Source organism: Scyliorhinus torazame, chromosome 27, assembly GCF_047496885.1.
Source record: "Scyliorhinus torazame isolate Kashiwa2021f chromosome 27, sScyTor2.1, whole genome shotgun sequence".
In the NCBI taxonomy this organism is placed as follows: Eukaryota; Metazoa; Chordata; class Chondrichthyes; order Carcharhiniformes; family Scyliorhinidae; genus Scyliorhinus; species Scyliorhinus torazame.
In genome coordinates this window covers 10,907,843-10,927,980 of record NC_092733.1, presented here as the reverse complement: position 1 = coordinate 10,927,980, position 20,138 = coordinate 10,907,843, and the positions used below count along the sequence as shown (strand labels likewise).

General features: G+C 51.5%; 1 protein-coding gene across 1 annotated transcript in view; it reads left to right on the top strand.

Moving 5' to 3' along the window:
* Positions 1 to 20,138, top strand: part of LOC140403200 (uncharacterized) — a 330,215-nt gene that overhangs the window by 139,271 nt on the left and 170,806 nt on the right. The window contains 2 exon segments of the mRNA XM_072490949.1: positions 4,842 to 4,904; positions 16,195 to 16,269. Coding sequence (XP_072347050.1) covers positions 4,842 to 4,904; positions 16,195 to 16,269 — 138 coding nt within the window.

Here is a 20,138-nt window from a genome sequence, read left to right as displayed (position 1 = left end):
TGCCAAATTTGCTGACATCCCAAATAAGAGAACCCAAGCCAAACTCGGGTGGAGCTGCCCGGAGCTAGAAAATAAACAGGCTGGATTATCGGAACTGTATAGAGGCCACAGGAAAGGTGGTTTTCAAATTCAAAATGCGCTGGTGCATTCAGAGCACATTTGACTCTGCCACCAACATTAATTTCTCCGCCTGTGTAGCAGCGTCGATACCAGTGTTCTGCTGCCAGTGAAAGACTCGTCTCCCGCTGTCATTACTTCATGGGCTAGATTCTCCGGCCTCCCAGAAGCGTGATCTCATGCTAGCTCTGATTTCATTCATGATCTCCTATCTCGTGTACCCGGTCATACTATTTGCTTCACTAATGCCGGGGTTTTTTTTTCCTCCTCGCTTCATCCGCCGGGCTCTTTTACTCTCTGTTATTCTTTCCGTAGTTTCCTCTGCCCTGTATCACGATTCCGGTCCAGACCCAACAGCAGCTAGGATGCTGGACAGTAACCCCAATGTTTAATTTTAATTTTGTAAGACTGTGAGGAAAGGATTCGTCGCTCCAGCAGCGATTTCACACAAAATAGGGATGTGGAATATTAAAAGAAACTTTATTACTAACACAGTCTTAAAATATCTTTAACATCACGCAAGAAAATAGGTTACAATTGCCCCTTAAACAATGATAATCAGTACAGGGACACAATCACCCTTAACTGCCATCTGTATTCCCAGTCAAACAACAAAACCATCTCAACTCTCAATCCACTTTCAAATCCAGGGTGCCAGCCTGGTACAGCCAAGCTGCCCACGTGGCACTGCCAGGATGCCAGGCTGGCATTTTTCCCGGGCTGCGGATGGGGCCCGGGGGTACACTACGTGGGTGCGGGGGAGAGTGAGAGGACACCCTCATAGGTGAGTTGGGGCTTTGGGGGGGTCCGGGGATCGCGTCGAGGGGGTCGAGAGATCGGGACGCCATTCAAAAATGGCTTCCCGATCGCCTTATGCACCGAGGAGTTAAGGCATCCCTGAGTGCAGAGAACGGGACAAAGTGTGGCCTCTTCGGGGCATTCCCCACTGAGGCCCCATATCTACCCATGTTCAATAGCGTGGTGTTTGCCGGCGCTCCGAGCGCTGGGAAACACCCGGCTAAACGGGCTCGCTACGGGACTCTGTTCCCATTCGGGTGGATCGCGCCTGTAGCATCCAATTAACTCCACCGGTTAAATTTGTTTTTAAATTGAATATTTTTTTAACTCCACCCTCTTAATGCGAACAAAACTCTATCAGCCCAGCTTTTATGGTGCCTTAATTGCACCCCTGGCCCCCAAAATCTTTCAAACCAGGACCCTTTTAAAAACACTGGTGCAGCAGTCAAACATACTTTAACCCAGGTTTTTAACTCTTACTGGACCCAATACCAATAAAAACTGAAAGGCGCTTATTGGCCAGGGCAGAGAGATGTAACAACGCTCTGTATTTATATAGCATTAACAAAACTCCCCCGAGGTACTTCACAAGATGATTATTAACCCAACATTGAGCCACGTAAGGAGAAATTAGAGTTGGAACAGTTGATCAAAAAACTTGGGTCAAAGAGGTAGGCTTTAACCAGCAAATTATAGATAGAGAGAGGAATATTTTTAAGTCCGAGGTGGATTGATTATTGATTAAGTAAAGTGGCCAGAGTCCCAGATGACCACAGGCTGCTTTCCCCTTTGAGGGGGGAGAGTTGACTGGTGGTGATTTAACCTGAGGGTCACCACACCTCAGGCGAGGGGCAAAGTTGAGAAGGCGGGGCTTTCATGGATAACCTCAGCCGGTACCGGGAATTGAACCCGCGCTGCTGGCCCTCGCTCCGCACCGCGAACCAGCCACCCGGCCAAGCGAGCTAAACCAGCCCTCCAAATTCTTGATTGACAAGGGGGTGAAAGGTCATTGGAGGCCGGCAGGAAAGTGGGATTGAGGTTACAACCAGATCAACCACGATCTTGTTGAGTTGCGGTGTGGTCTCGATGGGGCCGAATGGCCGAGTTTCTGCTGCTTGCTGAATGCCCGTGTGTAACACTGGTAAATGCCAGTCCCTCACAGGACAATCGGCGGATAACCATTCTTTCCATGGCCAGTCTTTGACACTTCAACCGGAGCAATCCAGGGATGGCGTCTCGGTTTAAGAAAGTAGATTTGACCGCACCCAGAATACTTGCTTTTCCCACAATGTCTTGCTCACGTCCTCGTTTTGGGGACGGAGATATCGATCAGTGTGCTGCAACGCCAGAATGAGAACTGGGACAATCACGTCCGAGTGGGTGTTCAAATATGATGTCAGCAAGGACCAGAGGGAAATTAAAAATAAATTGCAGCTTGTTCTCTGCGGCGAAACGCAACATTGTTCTTGGCTTAACTACGGGCCCCAATGTTTGTTTTGTTGTTGCTGGGAAGAGGCACAAGTTTCCCACTGACATCAAAAAATATCTTGTTGTGGCTCTTGTTGAATGCCTCGGAAAATTGTAGCCCTTCTGGGCATCAAACCTTTGGTTTTCCTTTCCAAGAGCCCCAGCTTCGCTTGGCTGTTAACTCTCTGGATTCCGAATCAAGAAGGCAAAGAAAATCTTGCATTTGTGTAATGGGCGGGCTTCTCCGGTCGGCAACGCCGAAATTGCGTTTGGCGATGGGCCGGAGAATCAATGTTTCCGACGAAATCAGGGGGCGGCGCCGCTTTCACGATGCTCCGCCCCCTCCAAAGGGGCGTACTCGAGGAGTATGCTGCATGCCGCATCGACAGCCTCAGGCAACGTCCCCCCCCACCCCCGATGCTCCCCCCACCCCCGGTCCCCCCACCCCCGATGCTCCCCCCACCATGCCCCCGACCAGCCAAGTTCCCGACGGCGTCGGTCACGTGTGCTATCACCTGTCGGGAACTCGGCCTGGCGGCTGCGGACTCAGTCCAGAGTTGCCAAAGTCGGGGGAGGGCCGATCCACGGGCAAGGGGGACTTTGCCAGGGGCTGGGGGTCGCGAGCCGGCCAAAGAGGCTATTTTGCAGGCTGGGTCCGCGCGCGGCGGGCGCCATGTTGCAGGCTGCCACCATGCGTATGCGTGGCCACAGACACGGCAATTCTCCGGGCCGTATCGGCAGTTAGTGCCGGGTGCTGTACGCTGCGTGCCTACTAGCCCCCCAAAAGGTGGCCGTTTTGCGTCTAATCTTCAGTCGTAAGACGCCACCGTTCCCACACCGGCATCAGGATATGAAAACCGGAGAATCCAGCCCAATGCCTTTCACATCCTGAGGAGCTTTGCAGCCCATGAGGTACTTTCTGAAGGGTCGTCACTGTTGGAGTGTGATCATGGCCAGTTTTAGCGATACCGAGTTCAGTGAGGGATGAACATTGACGGAGAACTCTCTTGCTCTTCTTCAAAGTAGTGCCACACGGTCCTCTAACTCCATACAATGTAATGCGGAGAGCTCTCCCTTATTCTCTGGCCAGCATTATTCCCTAACTCAACACCACAAAAAGAAAACAAATTAACCACTCCTTTATCCCGTGCGGTATTTTTAGCACAGACGGGTTGCTGTGTATATTATCGTAGCAACAGCCAAACTGTAGTGTTTGAAGTGCTTTGGGACACTTTCATTACCTATCTGATCTTTCATAAGGGCAAATCTTTCTTTCAAGTTGGATTGTTTATTATTGAAAGATATTATGCAGTGATTATCAAGCGGCATTTTGAAGGTTTAATATTGACAGGAATACAAACTTGCAGACCTGAAACTGCTTCATATCTGGGAGTATGACAAAAAGAGTGTTTGAAAAATCCAACAGGTCTGGCACCATCTGTGGGGAAGAGGGAATAGAGTTAATGGTCAGAGACCAATAGGACTCTTCTTCCAAGCTGGGAATACCAGTTGGAAAAGATCAGTGATCCGTTAATGTTCTGGGATTTGGGAAGTGATGGATTACTGCTGTTCTGATGCTTTGTTGTAGATTGTCCAGGTCCGAGTTGCCTCTTAGATCCCTTGCATCATAGAGCCCCTCATAAAGGTTCGACATGGCGGAGTGGAGAGAGAGAGAGAGACAGCTATTGCTCTCTTGTGAAAGAGTGGGCACCATTCGAAGGGATCTTTTATTCCACCAGGGCCTCACAGAGGGAGTGCTGTCGACAATTTCCATCTGGTACCCGGTGTCGTTAACCCTTCGCATCGGTGGGCATTTAGGACGGTATTCGCCCTTTGAGTGAAGTTAATTTCTCCGCATCTCAGTCCTAAACGATCGACGCCTTATCCTGAGCCTGACCCTATCGAACCCCCTTCAGAATCTTGTATGTCTCAACGAGGTCGCCTCTCATTCTCCTAAGCTCGAGACAATATTGGGCCCATTCACTCATCTCCCACAAAGGACAAGCCACTCATCCCAGGGGCTAATCGAGCCCCCAGTGCAAGTGCAGCCTTCCTTAAATTTGGAGGCCAAAGCTGTCCGCGGGATTCCAGATGTGGTCTGAACGAAATGCGATGATGCCACCCCTGTCCAACCTGCTCTTGTGATGGGCGGACGTCCCAGGAGGTGTGCACCGAGGAACTCTCGGCACTGCGCCAATATATTTTTACCCAACGCAAGTATTTTTATTTGCTGGATCCTTCAGAGCGATCTTGTGCCCGCTGCTGAGGGAGGAGCGACGAAGTGGAGAGGCTTTCCCCTCAGAATCTTGACAAACTAGACTTTTGCTTTGCATTTTCCTGTGAAAATTCTGGTTCGCACCAACTATCCCTGAAGAATAATCCCTGCAGTCCCCGCTAGCAACCAGGTGATGCCCAATGCCTTGCAAGGTCTTGAATTTTCTCTCAACTCTTACTTCCAGGGCCCTCCAGGTTCCCCAGGTTTGATGGGGATGCGCGGACAGACCGGAGACCCAGGAACATTGGTAAGCATCGCTATTTAACAGTTAACCTACCAACACGTGGGTGTGAATGCCCTGGGGGAGGGAGGGATGACGAGTTGAGGCATGTTATTTTTAAGCTCTGATTGTCAAGCTTGTCTCCATGGTGACGGTGGGATCCCCCCCCCCCATGGTACCATGGGTAGGATGTCGGAGGTCAGCGGATTTAAAGCACGTATTCTGAACTGGCTGTTGAGGGCAGTAGGGTTCATTGAGAACTCTTCCTTAAGAGCCCCCTGGGAAGGGGGGGGGGGGAGAAGATTACACATGATCGGTAGGCAGGACGGTCCCCTAGGACCAAGGAACTTCCATGTGTTCTGAGGCTCAGTGCTATCCATGTGATGTTCTCCCGCCCTTGCACTGTAAGTACAACAATATGCTGGACAGATCTCTGCTATTGTTCCTCGGTGTTGGGAGGGGAGGCGATTGAAAACAGATGAATTTGAGCCAACAACTGATTTGAAACACAGACAAACACCCTGCCCTCCACAGTGCAGTACGAAATGCCACGTATTTCAATGACATAGGCACCAGGCCACAGATTTAAAGCGTTGGCCTTTTGAGGTGATTATTAGAGGTCAACGCAGTCACCATTTTGACCAGAAGCTGAACATATTCTCCGGGCCTTGTGTAACCCTCCAGTGAGGCCACTCAGTTCCGTGAGGGTATTGTTATGTCTGAGTTAGTCCGCACCAAGGTCGGTGTGAGACAATGTGTCTGATTTCATTCATTCACTTTCTTCGTGCACAAATCTTGACGATTAAAGCAGTTTCTCTCTGTCCGTCTCCGTCACTCTGGTTCTTCCTCTTTGCATTGGATTCTCTCTTTTGTCATTCCCTCCATCTCCCGCCCTCCCTTTTCCTGTTTCCTCAACCTATTCTCCTTCTCTCCCATTCCTTTTGATTTCTCTCCCTCCCTCTCTCGTGTCTCGTCATTTCTTGTCTTGTTCTTCATCGCCTGTGCTCCCCGCTTCTTTCTCGTGTTTTCCCTTTCCGTGTGGTGCGTCTGTGTGTGTGTCGGTGTGACAGTCTGTGTGTGTGTGTGTGTGTGTCGGTGTGACAGTCTGTGTGTGTGTCGGTGTGACAGTGTGTGTGCGTGTCAGTGTGACAGTCTGTGTCGGTGTGACAGTCTGTGTGTGTGTTGGTGTGACAGTCTGTGTGCGTCTGTGTGTGTGTCGGTGTGACAGTCTGTGTGTGTGTGTGTGTTGGTGTGACAGTCTGTGTGTGTGTGTGTGTGTCGGTGTGACAGTGTGTGTGTGTGTGTCGGTGTGACAGTCTGTGTGTGTGTGTGTGTCGGTGTGACAGTCTGTATGTGTGTCGGTGTGACAGTCTGTGTGTGTGTGTCGGTGTGACAGTCTGTGTGTGTGTCGGTGTGACAGTCTGTGTGTGTGTGTCGGTGTGACAGTCTGTGTGTGTGTGTCGGTGTGTGAGTCTGTGCGTGTCGGTGTGTGTGTGTGTGTGTCGGTGTATGTGTGTGTCGGTGTGACAGTGTGTGTGTGTGTGTGTGTGTCGGTGTGACAGTCTGTGTGTGTGTGTGTCGGTGTGTGTGTTGGTGTGACAGTGCGTGTTGGTGTGACAGTCTGTGTGTGTGTCGGTGTGACAGTCTGTGTTTGTGTGTGTCTGTTGGTGTGACAGTGTGTGCTGGTGTGAAAGTCTGTGTGTCAGTGTGTGTCGGTGTGACAGTCTGTGCGTGTGTCGGTGTGACAGTCTGTGCGTGTGTCGGTGTGACAGTCTGTGTGTGTCGGTGTGACAGTCTGTGTGTGTCGGTGTGACAGTCTGTGTGTGTGTGTGTGTGTCGGTGTGACAGTCTGTGTGTGTGTCGGTGTGTGTGTCGGTGTGAGTCTGTGCGTGTGGGTGTGTGTGTCAGTGTATGTGTGTGTCGGTGTGACAGTCTGTGCGTGTGTGTCGCTGTGACAGTCTGTGTGTGTGTCTGTGTGTGTGTTGGTGTGACAGTGTGTGTTGGTGTGACAGTCTGTGTGTGTGTCGGTGTGACAGTCTGCATGTGTGTGTGTGTCGGTGTGACAGTCTGTGTGTCTGTTGGTGTGACAGTGTGTTGGTGTGACAGTCTGTGTGTCAGTCTGTGTGTGTGTGTGTCAGTGTGACAGTCTGTGTGTGTGTGTCGGTGTGACAGTCTGTGTGCGTGTGTGTTGGTGTGACAGTGTGTGTTGGTGTGACAGTCTGTGTGTGTGTCGGTGTGTGTGTGTATGTCGGTGTGACAGTCTGTGTGTGTGTGTCGGTGTGACAGGCTGTGTGTGTGTGTCGGTGTGACAGTCTGTGTGTGTGTATCGGTGTGACAGTCTGTGTGTGTGTGTCGGTGCGGCAGTCTGTGTGACAGTCTGTGTGTGTGTGTGTTGGTGTGACAGTGTTTATTGGTGTGACAGTCTGTGTGTTTGTCGGTGTGTGCATGTCGGTGTGACAGTCTGTGTGACAGTCTGTGTGCGTGTGTGTTGGTGTGACAGTGTGTGTTGGTGTGACAGTCGGTGTGTGTGTATGTCGGTGTGACAGTCTGTGTATGTGTGTCGGTGTGGCAGTCTGTGTGTGTGTGTCGGTGTGACAGTCTGTGTGACAGTCTGTGTGTGTGTGTGTGTCGGTGTGTGTATGTCGGTGTGACAGTCTGTGTGACAGTCTGTGTGCGTGTGTGTTGGTGTGACAGTGTGTTGGTGTGACAGTGTGTGTTGGTGTAACAGTCTGTGTGTCAGTCTGTGTGTGTGTGTCGGTGTGACAGTCTGTGTGTGTTGGTGTGACAGTCTGTGTGTCAGTCTGTGTGTGTGTGTCGGTGTGACAGTCTGTGTGTGTGTGTCGGTGTGACAGCCTGTGTGTGTTGGTGTGACAGTCTGTGTGTCAGTCTGTGTGTGTGTGTCGGTGTGACAGTCTGTGTGTGTGTATGTCGGTGATCCACGGAGCTATCTCCCTGACAGCTGCCTGCTGAAGAGGGGGATTCATTCCAAGGGTTGATGTAAGCTCCTCCCCGCACCAGGGGGAATAATTGCAACTCCCTGCGCAGGATCTCTGCAGCTGCAAGCTTTCATTGTTCAACTCATTATTTGGAGTTTAATCTAGACGTAAATATCTCCCGGCCTGTTCCGTTTACCTCAACAATCCTTGCTTGCTCCTTCCACATGCCAACACTTGACGTGTGTTGCACCAAAAGGCATAACTAAATATAGAAGCGTGACAAGCCTGTCCTGCCCTCCCATTCGAGGGCCGATCTGCAGAGTCCAGTCGCTCCCTCAGTCTTTGTTTATTCTTGCATTCTGTTACCCGTACAAAGATCCAGGAATCACAGCTCAGAAACAGACCACTCGGCCCAACTGAGCCATACCCGCTCCCCATGAGTTTCCTGCCGCCTTACATCATCCTACCCGACCAGCGTGGCCTTTTGTCCCTTTCTCTCTCACGCCTAACTGTCCCTTAAATGTATCTTCTCCCATTTGTATCGACCACTCCTCGTGGGACCGAGCTGCACTTTCTCACCAATCTCCTGAATTCCCTGAATTGCCCTGCCTATATAGTCACTACATAGTCACTGTCCTTTCCGGGTGGCCCCTGGTTTTGGATTGGGAACTTTCCCACTGAAATGGCCCCAGCATTCCCTTGTGTTATAAGTACCTCAGCATGTTGAAAACCCTCGGGCTATAATCCGAGAGTCATGTTTGGATCATACTGGGCCAATTCCTGGTACATTCACAGTTGGGACATAAGTCATTTGCGAGTTATTCCCACATCTGATTGGCTTTCGCACCTCTTTGTTCTGTAAGAGTGCCCTCGGATTGTTCACTAGACTAGCCCCTAAGTCACCGTAGAATCCCCACACTGCTGAAGGAGGCCATTCGGCCCATCGGGTCTTCATCAACCCTGTGAAAGAGCATCCTACCTAGGCCCACTCCTCCACCCTCCCCTGCCCCGCCCTATTCCGGTAACCCAGTAACCCCACCTAACCGTTGGACACTAAGGGCAATTTATCACGGCCGAGGCACCTAACTCGCACATCTTTGGGCTGTGGGAGGGAACCGGAGCACCCGGAGGAAACCCACGCATACACAGGGAGAACGTGCAGACTCCACACAGACAGTGACCTGAGGCGGGAATTGAACCTGTGTCCCTGAGGCAGCAGTGCTAACCACTGTCCACCATGCTGCCATCTGCCTCCTCAGAAAGCCCCCCCACCCCCCCTAATCCTGCTTCAGGTGAAATAACCCGCCCTTTAACTCCTTCCTGGCCTCTGAATGGTACCCCTTAGCATCGTCCCAACCACCAGAGCAAAGGATTTCCAGTTGTGTTTAGCCCTGATCTGGTTGGCTGGGACTGGATAGGTGCGTCTGTAGTGAAGGATCCGCAGATAAAGGATGGCATTTCGGGACAAGTGCTCAGGGGGGCCCTGTACGGGGAGACATGCCTGCCCCGTACAAACTAAATTACACACTGCAAGTTGCTCAATGTGTCCACTGCTCCCCACACCCACGCACCGTGTGAATGATCCATCACTCTTTGTTCCTTTCAGTCATTAAATGAAAGGTCTCAGAAGTTCGGCAGCTTTCAAATCAGAGACAGCTTGCCTCCAGGGCTCTTCACTCTTAATTGAAAAAGGAAATCTTGGCTATTGTTAGCCATCGGTGGAAGCTCAAACACACATGAACTGTCCCGCCAGCAGTCTGCTCCCCCTCCCCATTCCTTCCCTGGGTATGTTTTCGTTTGGCCTACGCGTCCCAGGCACAATAATCTCGAGTTCTTTTTTTCCCTTGGTTGAAACCTTCAGGACACCTCGCAGGAAATCGAAGCCTGCCTTGATTGGATTGTCCCACCTAGACTTTCAAGGGAAGAGGAGGGAGCGAGCGGGAAAGAGAGAGCGGGAAAGAGAGAGCAGGAAAAAGAGAGCGGGAAAGTGAGAGCGGGAAAATGAGAGCAAGAAAGAGTGAGCGGGAAAGAGAGAGCGGGAAAGAGAGAGCGGGAACGAGAGAGTGGGAACGAGAGAGCGGGAACGAGAGAGCGGGAACGAGAGAGCGGGAACGAGAGAGTGGGAAAGAGAGCGGGAATGAGAGAGCGGGAACGAAAGAGCGGGAAAGAGAGAGCGGGAACGAGAGAGCGGGAAAGAGAGAGCGGGAACGAGAGAGCGGGAACGAGAGAGCGGGAACGAGAGAGCGGGAAAGAGAGAGCGGGAACGAGAGAGCGGGAACGAGAGAGCGGGAACGAGAGAGCGGGAAAGAGAGAGTGGGAATGAGAGCACGCTGAAGGGCAGATGATTTTTGTCAGGGTTGCTGATTTCCTCTGAGAGAAGATTTGGAAAATTGCCGTGGCATTTGAAGGGAGAGGTCCTCGCTTCCAGACTCCACTGGCAGTACTTCCTGAAGTTTCAGACATGTGGTTTGCATTGTCCTGACCTCTGGGCCATGGACATCGAGCTGCCAATTTCAGTGGAGGGGGAAGGAAGGAAAATGTATCTTTTTGCAGCGGGACCTTTGGGAACAGCTCCTGATAGCTACATTAAATGGTGCTTCCCACAAAACAGCCACTCTCTGTACAGGTACAACCACAAACAGGTTAGCTCAGTTTGTGCGACGTACAATATTCCTTCACTTTTTATCATCGCTGCTGATTCACCTGGAACATCACTGACTGTTCATTCTGAGAATCATTTCCCATTTGGTACTGGGTTCCTCCGTGTTCCAGAACCTGGGGTATTTACACTCTGACCCTCATCAACCCCTGACCCTGGGGTATTTACACTCTGACCCTCATCAACCCCTGACCCTGGGGTATTTACACTCTGACCCTCATCAACCCCTGACCCTGGGGTATTTACATCCTGACCCATCAACCCCTGACCCTGGGGTATTTATACCCAGACCCAGTAACCCCTGACCCTGGGGAATTTACATTCTGACCCATTAACCCCTGACCCTGGGGTATTTACACACTGACCCTCATCAACCCCTGACCCTGGGGTATTTACACTCTGACCCTCATCAACTCCTGACCCTGGGGTATTTACACTCTGACCCTCATCAACCCCTGACCCTGGGGTATTTACATCCTGACCCTCATCAACCCCTGACCCTGGGGTATTTACATCCTGACCCATTAACCCCTGACCCTGGGGAATTTACATTCTGACCCATTAACACCTGACCCTGGGGTATTTACGTCCAGACCCATTAACCCCTGACCCTGGGGAATTTACATTCTGACCCATCAACACCTGACCCTGGGATATTTACACACTGACCCCTGACCCTGGGGTATTTACAAACTGACCCTCATCAACCCCTGACCCTGGGGAATTTACATTCTGACCCATTAACACCTGACCCTGGGGAATTTACATTCTGACCCATCAACCCCTGACCCTGGGGTATTTACAAACTGACCCCTGACCCGGGGGTATTTACACACTGACCCCTGACCCTGGGGTATTTACACACTGCCCCATCAATCCCTGACCCTGGGGTATTTACACACTGACCCTCATCAACCCCTGACCCTGGGGTATTTACACTCTGACCCATCACCCCTGACCCTGGGATATTTACACTCTGACCCATCAACCCCTGACCCTGGGGTATTTACAAACTGACCCCTGACCCTGGGGTATTTACACACTGACCCTCATCAACCACTAACCCTGGGGTATTTACACACTGCCCCATCAACCCCTGACCCTGGGGTATTTACACACTGACCCTCATCAACCCCTGACCCTGGGGAATTTACATTCTGATCCATCAACCCCTGACCCTGGGATATTTACACACTGACCCCTAACCCTGGGGTATTTACACACTGACCCCTGACCCTGGGGTATTTACATACTGCCCCATCAACCCCTGACCCTGGGATATTTACACACTTCACCCATCAACCCCTGACCCTGGGATATTTACACTCTGACCCATCAACCCCTGACCCTGGGGTATTTACACACTGACCCTCATCAACCCCTGACCCTGGGGTATTTACACACTGCCCCATCAACCCCTGACACTGGGGTACTTACACACTTCACCCATCAACCCCTGACCCTGGGGTATTTTCACTCTGACCCATCAACCCCTGACCCTGGGGTATTTACACACTTCACCCATCAACCCCTGACCCTGGGATATTTACACACTGACCCATCAACCCCTGACCCTGGGATATTTACACACTTCACCCATCCACCCCTGACCCTGGGGTATTTACACACTGACCCCTGACCCTACGGTATTTACACACTGACCCTCATCAACCCCTGACCCTGGGGTATTTACACACTGACCCTCATCAACCCCTGACCATGGGGTATTTACACACTTACCCATTAACCTCTGACCCTGGGGAATTTATACACTGACCCATTAACCCCTGACCCTGGGGTATTTACATACTGACCTTCATCAACCCCTGACCCTGGGGAATTTACACACTGACCCATTAACCCCTGACCCTGGGGTATTTACACACTGACCTTCATCAACCTCTGACCCTGGGGTATTTGCACTCTGACCCATCAACCCCTGACCCTGGGGAATTTACACACTGACCCATTAACCCCTGACCCTGGGGTATTTACACACTGACCTTCATCAACCTCTGACCCTGGGGTATTTGCACTCTGACCCATCAACCCCTGACCCTGGGGAATTTACACACTGACCCATTAACCCCTGACCCTGGTGTATTTGCACTCTGACCCTTCAAACCCTGACCCTGGGATATTTACACAGTGACCCTCATCAACTCCTGACTCTGGGTTAATTACACACTGACCCCTGACCCTGGGTTATTTGCACTCTGACCCATCAACCCCTGACCCTGGGGTATTTGCACTCTGACCCATCAACCCCTGACCCTGGGATATTTAAACTCTGTCCCATCAACTCCTGACCCAGGGATATTTACACAGTGACTCTCATCAACTCCTGACCCTGGGTATTTACACACTGACCCCTGACCCTGGGGTATTTACACAATGACCCGTGACCCTGGGGTATTTACACACTGGCCCCTGACCCTGGGGTATTTACACCCTGACCCTCATCATCCCCTGACCCTGGGGTATTTACGCACTGACCCTCATCAACTCCTGACCCTGGTATATTTACACACTGACCCCTGACCCTGGGGTATTTACGCACTGACCCTCATCAACTCCTGACCCTTGGTATTTACACACTGACCCATTAACCCCTGACCCTGGGGTATTTAGACACTGACCCTCATCAACCCCTGACCCTGGGGTATTTGCACTCTGACCCATCAACCCCTGACCCTGGGGAATTTACATCCTGACCCATCAACCCCTGACCCTGGGGTATTTATACCCAGACCCAGTAACCCCTGACCCTGGGGAATTTACATTCTGACCCATTAACCCCTGACCCTGGGGTATTTACACACTGACCCTCATCAACCCCTGACCCTGGGGTATTTACACACTGCCCCATCAACCCCTGACCCTGGGGTATTTACACACTGACCCTCATCAACCCCTGACCCTGGGGAATTTACATTCTGATCCATCAACCCCTGACCCTGGGATATTTACACACTGACCCCTAACCCTGGGGTATTTACACACTGACCCCTGACCCTGGGGTATTTACATACTGCCCCATCAACCCCTGACCCTGGGATATTTACACACTTCACCCATCAACCCCTGACCCTGGGATATTTACACTCTGACCCATCAACCCCTGACCCTGGGGTATTTACACACTGACCCTCATCAACCCCTGACCCTGGGGTATTTACACACTGCCCCATCAACCCCTGACACTGGGGTACTTACACACTTCACCCATCAACCCCTGACCCTGGGGTATTTTCACTCTGACCCATCAACCCCTGACCCTGGGGTATTTACACACTTCACCCATCAACCCCTGACCCTGGGATATTTACACACTGACCCATCAACCCCTGACCCTGGGATATTTACACACTTCACCCATCCACCCCTGACCCTGGGGTATTTACACACTGACCCCTGACCCTACGGTATTTACACACTGACCCTCATCAACCCCTGACCCTGGGGTATTTACACACTGACCCTCATCAACCCCTGACCATGGGGTATTTACACACTTACCCATTAACCTCTGACCCTGGGGAATTTATACACTGACCCATTAACCCCTGACCCTGGGGTATTTACATACTGACCTTCATCAACCCCTGACCCTGGGGTATTTGCACTCTGACCCATCAACCCCTGACCCTGGGGAATTTACACACTGACCCATTAACCCCTGACCCTGGGGTATTTACACACTGACCTTCATCAACCTCTGACCCTGGGGTATTTGCACTCTGACCCATCAACCCCTGACCCTGGGGAATTTACACACTGACCCATTAACCCCTGACCCTGGGGTATTTACACACTGACCTTCATCAACCCCTGACCCTGGTGTATTTGCACTCTGACACATCAAACCCTGACCCTGGGATATTTACACAGTGACCCTCATCAACTCCTGACTCTGGGTTAATTACACACTGACCCCTGACCCTGGGGTATTTGCACTCTGACCCATCAACCCCTGACCCTGGGGTATTTGCACTCTGACCCATCAACCCCTGACCCTGGGATATTTAAACTCTGTCCCATCAACTCCTGACCCAGGGATATTTACACAGTGACTCTCATCAACTCCTGACCCTGGGTATTTACACACTGACCCCCGACCCTGGGGTATTTACACAATGACCCGTGACCCTGGGGTATTTACACACTGGCCCCTGACCCTGGGGTATTTACACCCTGACCCTCATCATCTCCTGACCCTGGGGTATTTACGCACTGACCCTCATCAACTCCTGACCCTGGTATATTTACACACTGACCCCTGACCCTGGGGTATTTACGCACTGACCCTCATCAACTTCTGACCCTGGTATATTTACACACTGACCCCTGACCCTGGGGTATTTACACACTGACCCTTGACCCTGGGGTATTTACACACTGACCCTCATCAACCCCTGACCCTGGGGTATTTACACACTGACCCTCATCAACCCCTGACCCTGGGGTATTTACACACTGACCCTCATCAACCCCTGGCCCTGGGGTATTTATGCACTGACCCTCATCAACCCCTGACCCTGGGGTATTTACACACTGACCCTCATCAACCCCTGACCCTGGGGTATTTACACACTGACCCTCATCAACCCCTGGCCCTGGTGTATTTACACACTGACCCTCATCAACCCCTGGCCCTGGGGTATTTACTCACTGACCCTCATCAACCCCTGACCCTGGGGTATTTACACGCTGACCCCATCAACCCCTGACCCTGGGGTATTTACACACTGACCCTCATCAACCCCTGGCCCTGGGGTATTTACTCACTGACCCTCATCAACTCCTGACCATGGGGTATTTACATGCTGACCCATCAACCCCTGACCCTGGGGTATTTACACGCTGACCCCATCAACCCCTGACCCTGGGGTATTTACACGCTGACCCATCAACCCCTGACCCTGGGGTATTTACACGCTGACCCCACCAATTCCTGACCCTGGGGTATTTACGCACTGACCCTCATCAACTTCTGACCCTGGGGTATTTACACACTGACCCCTGACCCTGGGGTATTTACACACTGACCCTCATCAACTCCTGACCCTGGGGTATTTACACGCTAACCCCCATCAACCCCTGACCCTGGGGTATTTGCGCACTGACCCCATCAACTCCTGACCCTGGGGTATTAGTTGATTGCCCCCATGGTTTGGTACTGTTTTACCGAGGTGCGTTTCCCTGTTATGGGGTCAATGTCCTATCTACGCAGTCATGCTGTTTCGTAAATCAGCCCATGCGATCTTGTGTGCCTCGCTGGTGAGCCGCCCTCATCGCTGCCTGTGCTGAATCATGGCTTGTGGCCTGACACAGGTCTCCTTCCCAATGGACAGGCCCGTGTTCGACATAATGATACACACGCCTCAGCTCCATTTTCTGACTTCAGACATCATCGACTCTCGGGGGAAACACACCAACGCTAATTTGTTTCTCTCAATCGCTGGGATTGGCTTTTCAGTTGAAATGTTACCGTACAGCTGTGATACGTGTAGAATGCGAAGCTGCTTACTGTCCCTGATTGACGCGCGGTAAGATCTGAATCATTCCGCTGACAGATTGCGGCTTGTCCTCCAGCCAAACACATTTCTTGTGCTGTTAGCGTGCCTGAACCTGACCTCGGACACCTTGAACACGGCTTCTCACTGTGAAAATGAATGACTCACTGATTTTTGAACATTCTCTTCCCCCTCTTTAAACACAGGGTCCCCCAGGACGTCCCGGTCTCCCCGGTGTTGATGGTATACGGGGCCCCCCTGGGACCATGCTGATGTTACCGGTGAGTTTTCTGCGCTCCTGCGCTGTTGCGGCCGAAAGAAAGTAAGTTGCTGTTCTGCTGAGACATTAAAGGGAGCATAAAACGGAGGCCCATCGGTCCATTGAAACTGTGCTGGCTATGTGAAAGAGCTATCCAATTAGCCGCACTCTCTTTTCCCCCCCCATTGCCCCGCAATTCTTTACTTTATAGAGCTCTCCAAATGTTTATCCAACTCCCTTTTGAAAGTCCCAATAAATCTGCTTCTACCGCCCTTTCAGAATGCAGGTTCCACATCATTATCGCTTGCTGTTTAAAACCCATCTGATTGACTACTGTCCCTTCAGGGAAGGAAATCTGTTGTCCTGACCCGGTCTGGCCTACATGTGACTCCATACCCACAGCAATGTGGTTGACTCTTAACTTCCCTCCGAAATGGCCAAGCGAGACACTCGGCTCAAGGGTAGTTAGGGATAGGCAATAAAGCCTGCGACGCCCACGTCCCACAAAAGAATAAATAATAAACAAAATAAAGCCTTGCCAAGCTTTTTAAAAAATCGCTCCTCACCTTCCTCCAATAATTTTAAATCTGTGCCCTCACCTTGCAGATCCTCCTGCCTCTGGGAGCAGTTTTACCCTGTCTACCATATCAAAACAAAGCCCTTGTAATGTCCAGGATTTCAATTCCCCTTGCCCCTCTCTGCTCCAAGGAGAACAAGCCCACCTTCTCCAGCCTCAGCATGGAACTGAACCCCTCATCAATTGTAGCAAATCGAGCCAATCGCCACATGACCCTTACCTGCTATCCTTTTGAATGTGTGGTACCAGAATTAGATGCATTTCTGCAGTTGAGTCCTGTCCAATGTTTCTTTTTAAATCAGGAATCTCTTTACCTGAATGAGACCAGTGAGTGTTTCTGTATTTCCTGAAACCTGCTATCATCGTCGGCGGGGAGTGATCCTCACGCGTTCGGTCCACTTGCACCGATTTGATTCTTGGTTCCCCTTGGTGAAAATGTTGCTGAAGCCAGATTCGCTGTCTTACGGCGTAAGGAACCCGGGTTCGAATCCGGCCTTGGGTGACTGTCTGTGTGGAGTTTGCACGTTCTCCCCGTGTCTGCGTGGGTTTCCTCTGGGTGCTCCGGTTTCTCACCCACAGTCCAAGGATCTGCAGGTTAGGTGGGGTTACGGGGCTAGGACGGGAGAGTTGGGTGCTCTTTTGGTGAGTTGGTGCAGACTTGATGGGCCAAATGGCCTCCTTCTGCACTGTAGGGATTGTATGATTCTATGGGACACAGACAAACCCGGCGCAGGACCCGTAGGGCAGACGGGTTGAGGTGTAAGAATAAGGAAGGCCTGCTGCAATTGCATTGGTGCTTGGTGAGACCACACCTGTAGAACGCTGTGCTGTTTTGCTGTGCCTTCCCGGTCAGCTGTCCCAGCCATGCTTCAGAGGGTAGCTCCCTCGCCTCTTGAGACAGAAGGCTGTGGGAGGCTTTGAGCGCAGAAATCTGGGCTGACATTCGTGAGGTATTGAGGGAGTGCTGCAGTGTTGAGGGAGGCGATTTTCAGATGAGGTGCTACACCGAGGTCCCGACTGACCTTACAGGCAGGTGTGAAAGATGTCACAGTGCCACTTTGAACAACAGGGGCCTTCTCCCCAGTGTCATGGCCAATATTTATTTTTTAACGAATCTGTTTATTACCCCAGTGCTGTTAGTGCCATCAGAAAACTGTCTGCCTGCATCCCAACCGTACGACACTTCAAAGATACGTCATTGGCTGTGAAGGTGTGCTTTGGAATGTCCAACGATGTCCAAGTCTCGATGCAAAATCATTTCATTTTCTCCTCAGGAAGGACACGCTGCTTTAGAGGGTGAAAATGAGGAGATATTGAGTGGAAAGGGCCTGTACCCTATCGGGCCTGTAGGAGTGAAAGATTTTGGGCAGGATTTACCGAGCTTCCCCTGATGTGTTTCACGCGGCTGGGAGTCTTGGGGCGGAGGGATCTCTATCCCACAGGGCTGTTGGGTATATTGTTTGGGCTTTCAGATGGACATTGGGTAGAATGGGGAAGTGGAGTTCATGGAGAGGAATAGATCATCGGGCAGGCTTGAAGGGCCGCACAGGCCTCGCTAAATGCGTTGTGGACTGCAGCAGTTTAAGGCAGCGGGTGGGCCCCCTTCCCGCCTCAAGGGCAATTAGGGATGGGCAATAAATGCTCGCCTTGCGAGCGGCATCCACATCCCGTGAATGAATCAATAAAGAAGGCCGACCCCAATCCCCATCTCTTGCCTTTCAAGGGATGAGTCACCATTCATCCCTCGGCCGCTATCTCGTGATGGTGAATAAATGGGGATGTGCTGACATGACGTCCCCCCCCTCCCCATTTCCATAATAATCAAGATGGCATTAACTTTTCCCCTGCAATTTCCACCTTCCATTTCTGTCTCCGAGATAAGTAGAATGTAACTCAGATGGAATAGTGAGAGATCACTTTTTGACAGCTGAAAATTGAATTTAGACCGCCCAGCTTATCGAGCCCAGAATTATCCTTCCTGCTGACTTCAAAATGAATTACCTTCGAGAGGCACTGACACTTCTCTTAAGCTCAGAACACATCACAAAATCGGCCACAGACATCGTAGATCAATTCTTGACAGGGAGATTTTTTTTTTCTTTCCCTATGCTCCTGCAAAAGTGCACCTTGATTGACAGCGAGGAAAATTGGTTCCAGATCTTCGGGAGTCAGGCGTATCCTGAGGCTGTGAGATTTGGGATGCTTGTGATAGTCGGTGACTGTTTTGAAGGTGGGTTTGTTGGGGGAGGGTGGGGGGGGGGGGGGGGGGGGGGGCGGTGTTCAGGTTACTGTGGATTGGAGGGCACTGTCCTTGATTGAGCTATGCCTGTGATATCCGGTCGCCAAGAAAGCAGGAGAGTTATTTCACCTCCTGAGAGACGGAGAGGGTTGTGACCCTCTTTGCTTCTCAGAGCGAAAGACTGACAGCTTGTTATCGGGGACTGTGTGGCGGAGTGCTATTACCCACGGCAGAATCTCAAAGAGTTGAGAGACGTTGCAGTTTAATCACAGGCATCTCTGGAGGCTCTGTCCAATAAAAGACCCCCAGTTTAGTAATTTTCTTTTTTCCATTTTCCATTTCGGTTTGCTTATTGAGGTGAGCGATGTGGCTGACAGGCAGCAGAGAATCTTCAACCCGTCAGATGAAGCAGGACCAAGCGCGGAGTGAATCTCTGATCCAACAACTTAAACAAACCTCAAAACATTCCTGACAGACCCTGATGCGACACTTACATTCCCTTCATGCACAGCCTTTTGAATGTGATTAGGGTCTCAATTAGGGTCTTGAGATTCCGAGGTGTCCTATTGGATGCGAAACGTTGGCCGTGATTTAACCAAAACATTTCAGGGCACGATTTAACAAATTGAGAACAAGTCCCATAGTGAGCACATTTAACCGCGTGCTTCCTGGCGCTCACAGCGCCATTTTAAAATTGCCAGCGCCCCCAACGCCACTCCGGACCCCCCCGATGCCCCAACTCACCGATATGGGGGCCCTCGGACTGCCTGCACTCACCTCACATGGGCAGGGCAGCCCCTGGCCCGATCCCTGGCACGGGCAAAATGCCAGCTTGGCCTCCTGGCAGTGCCAAGGTGCCCGGGTGGCTTCAGCTGTGCCAGAGTACCAGCCTGGCCAGAGACCGACCATCCGGGGGCCCTCCAATCGCCTGGGAGAACTCCCCCCCCCCCCCCCCCCCAAAAGTGCGGTGCTGCCAGATCCTCGATTGAAGGGCCCAGTGATAAACTGCGTCTGGCTGGGGTCTCTTCGGCGAGGCCGTTCGATCTGGTGTCGGCATGGTTAAGTGGGCAGGGTC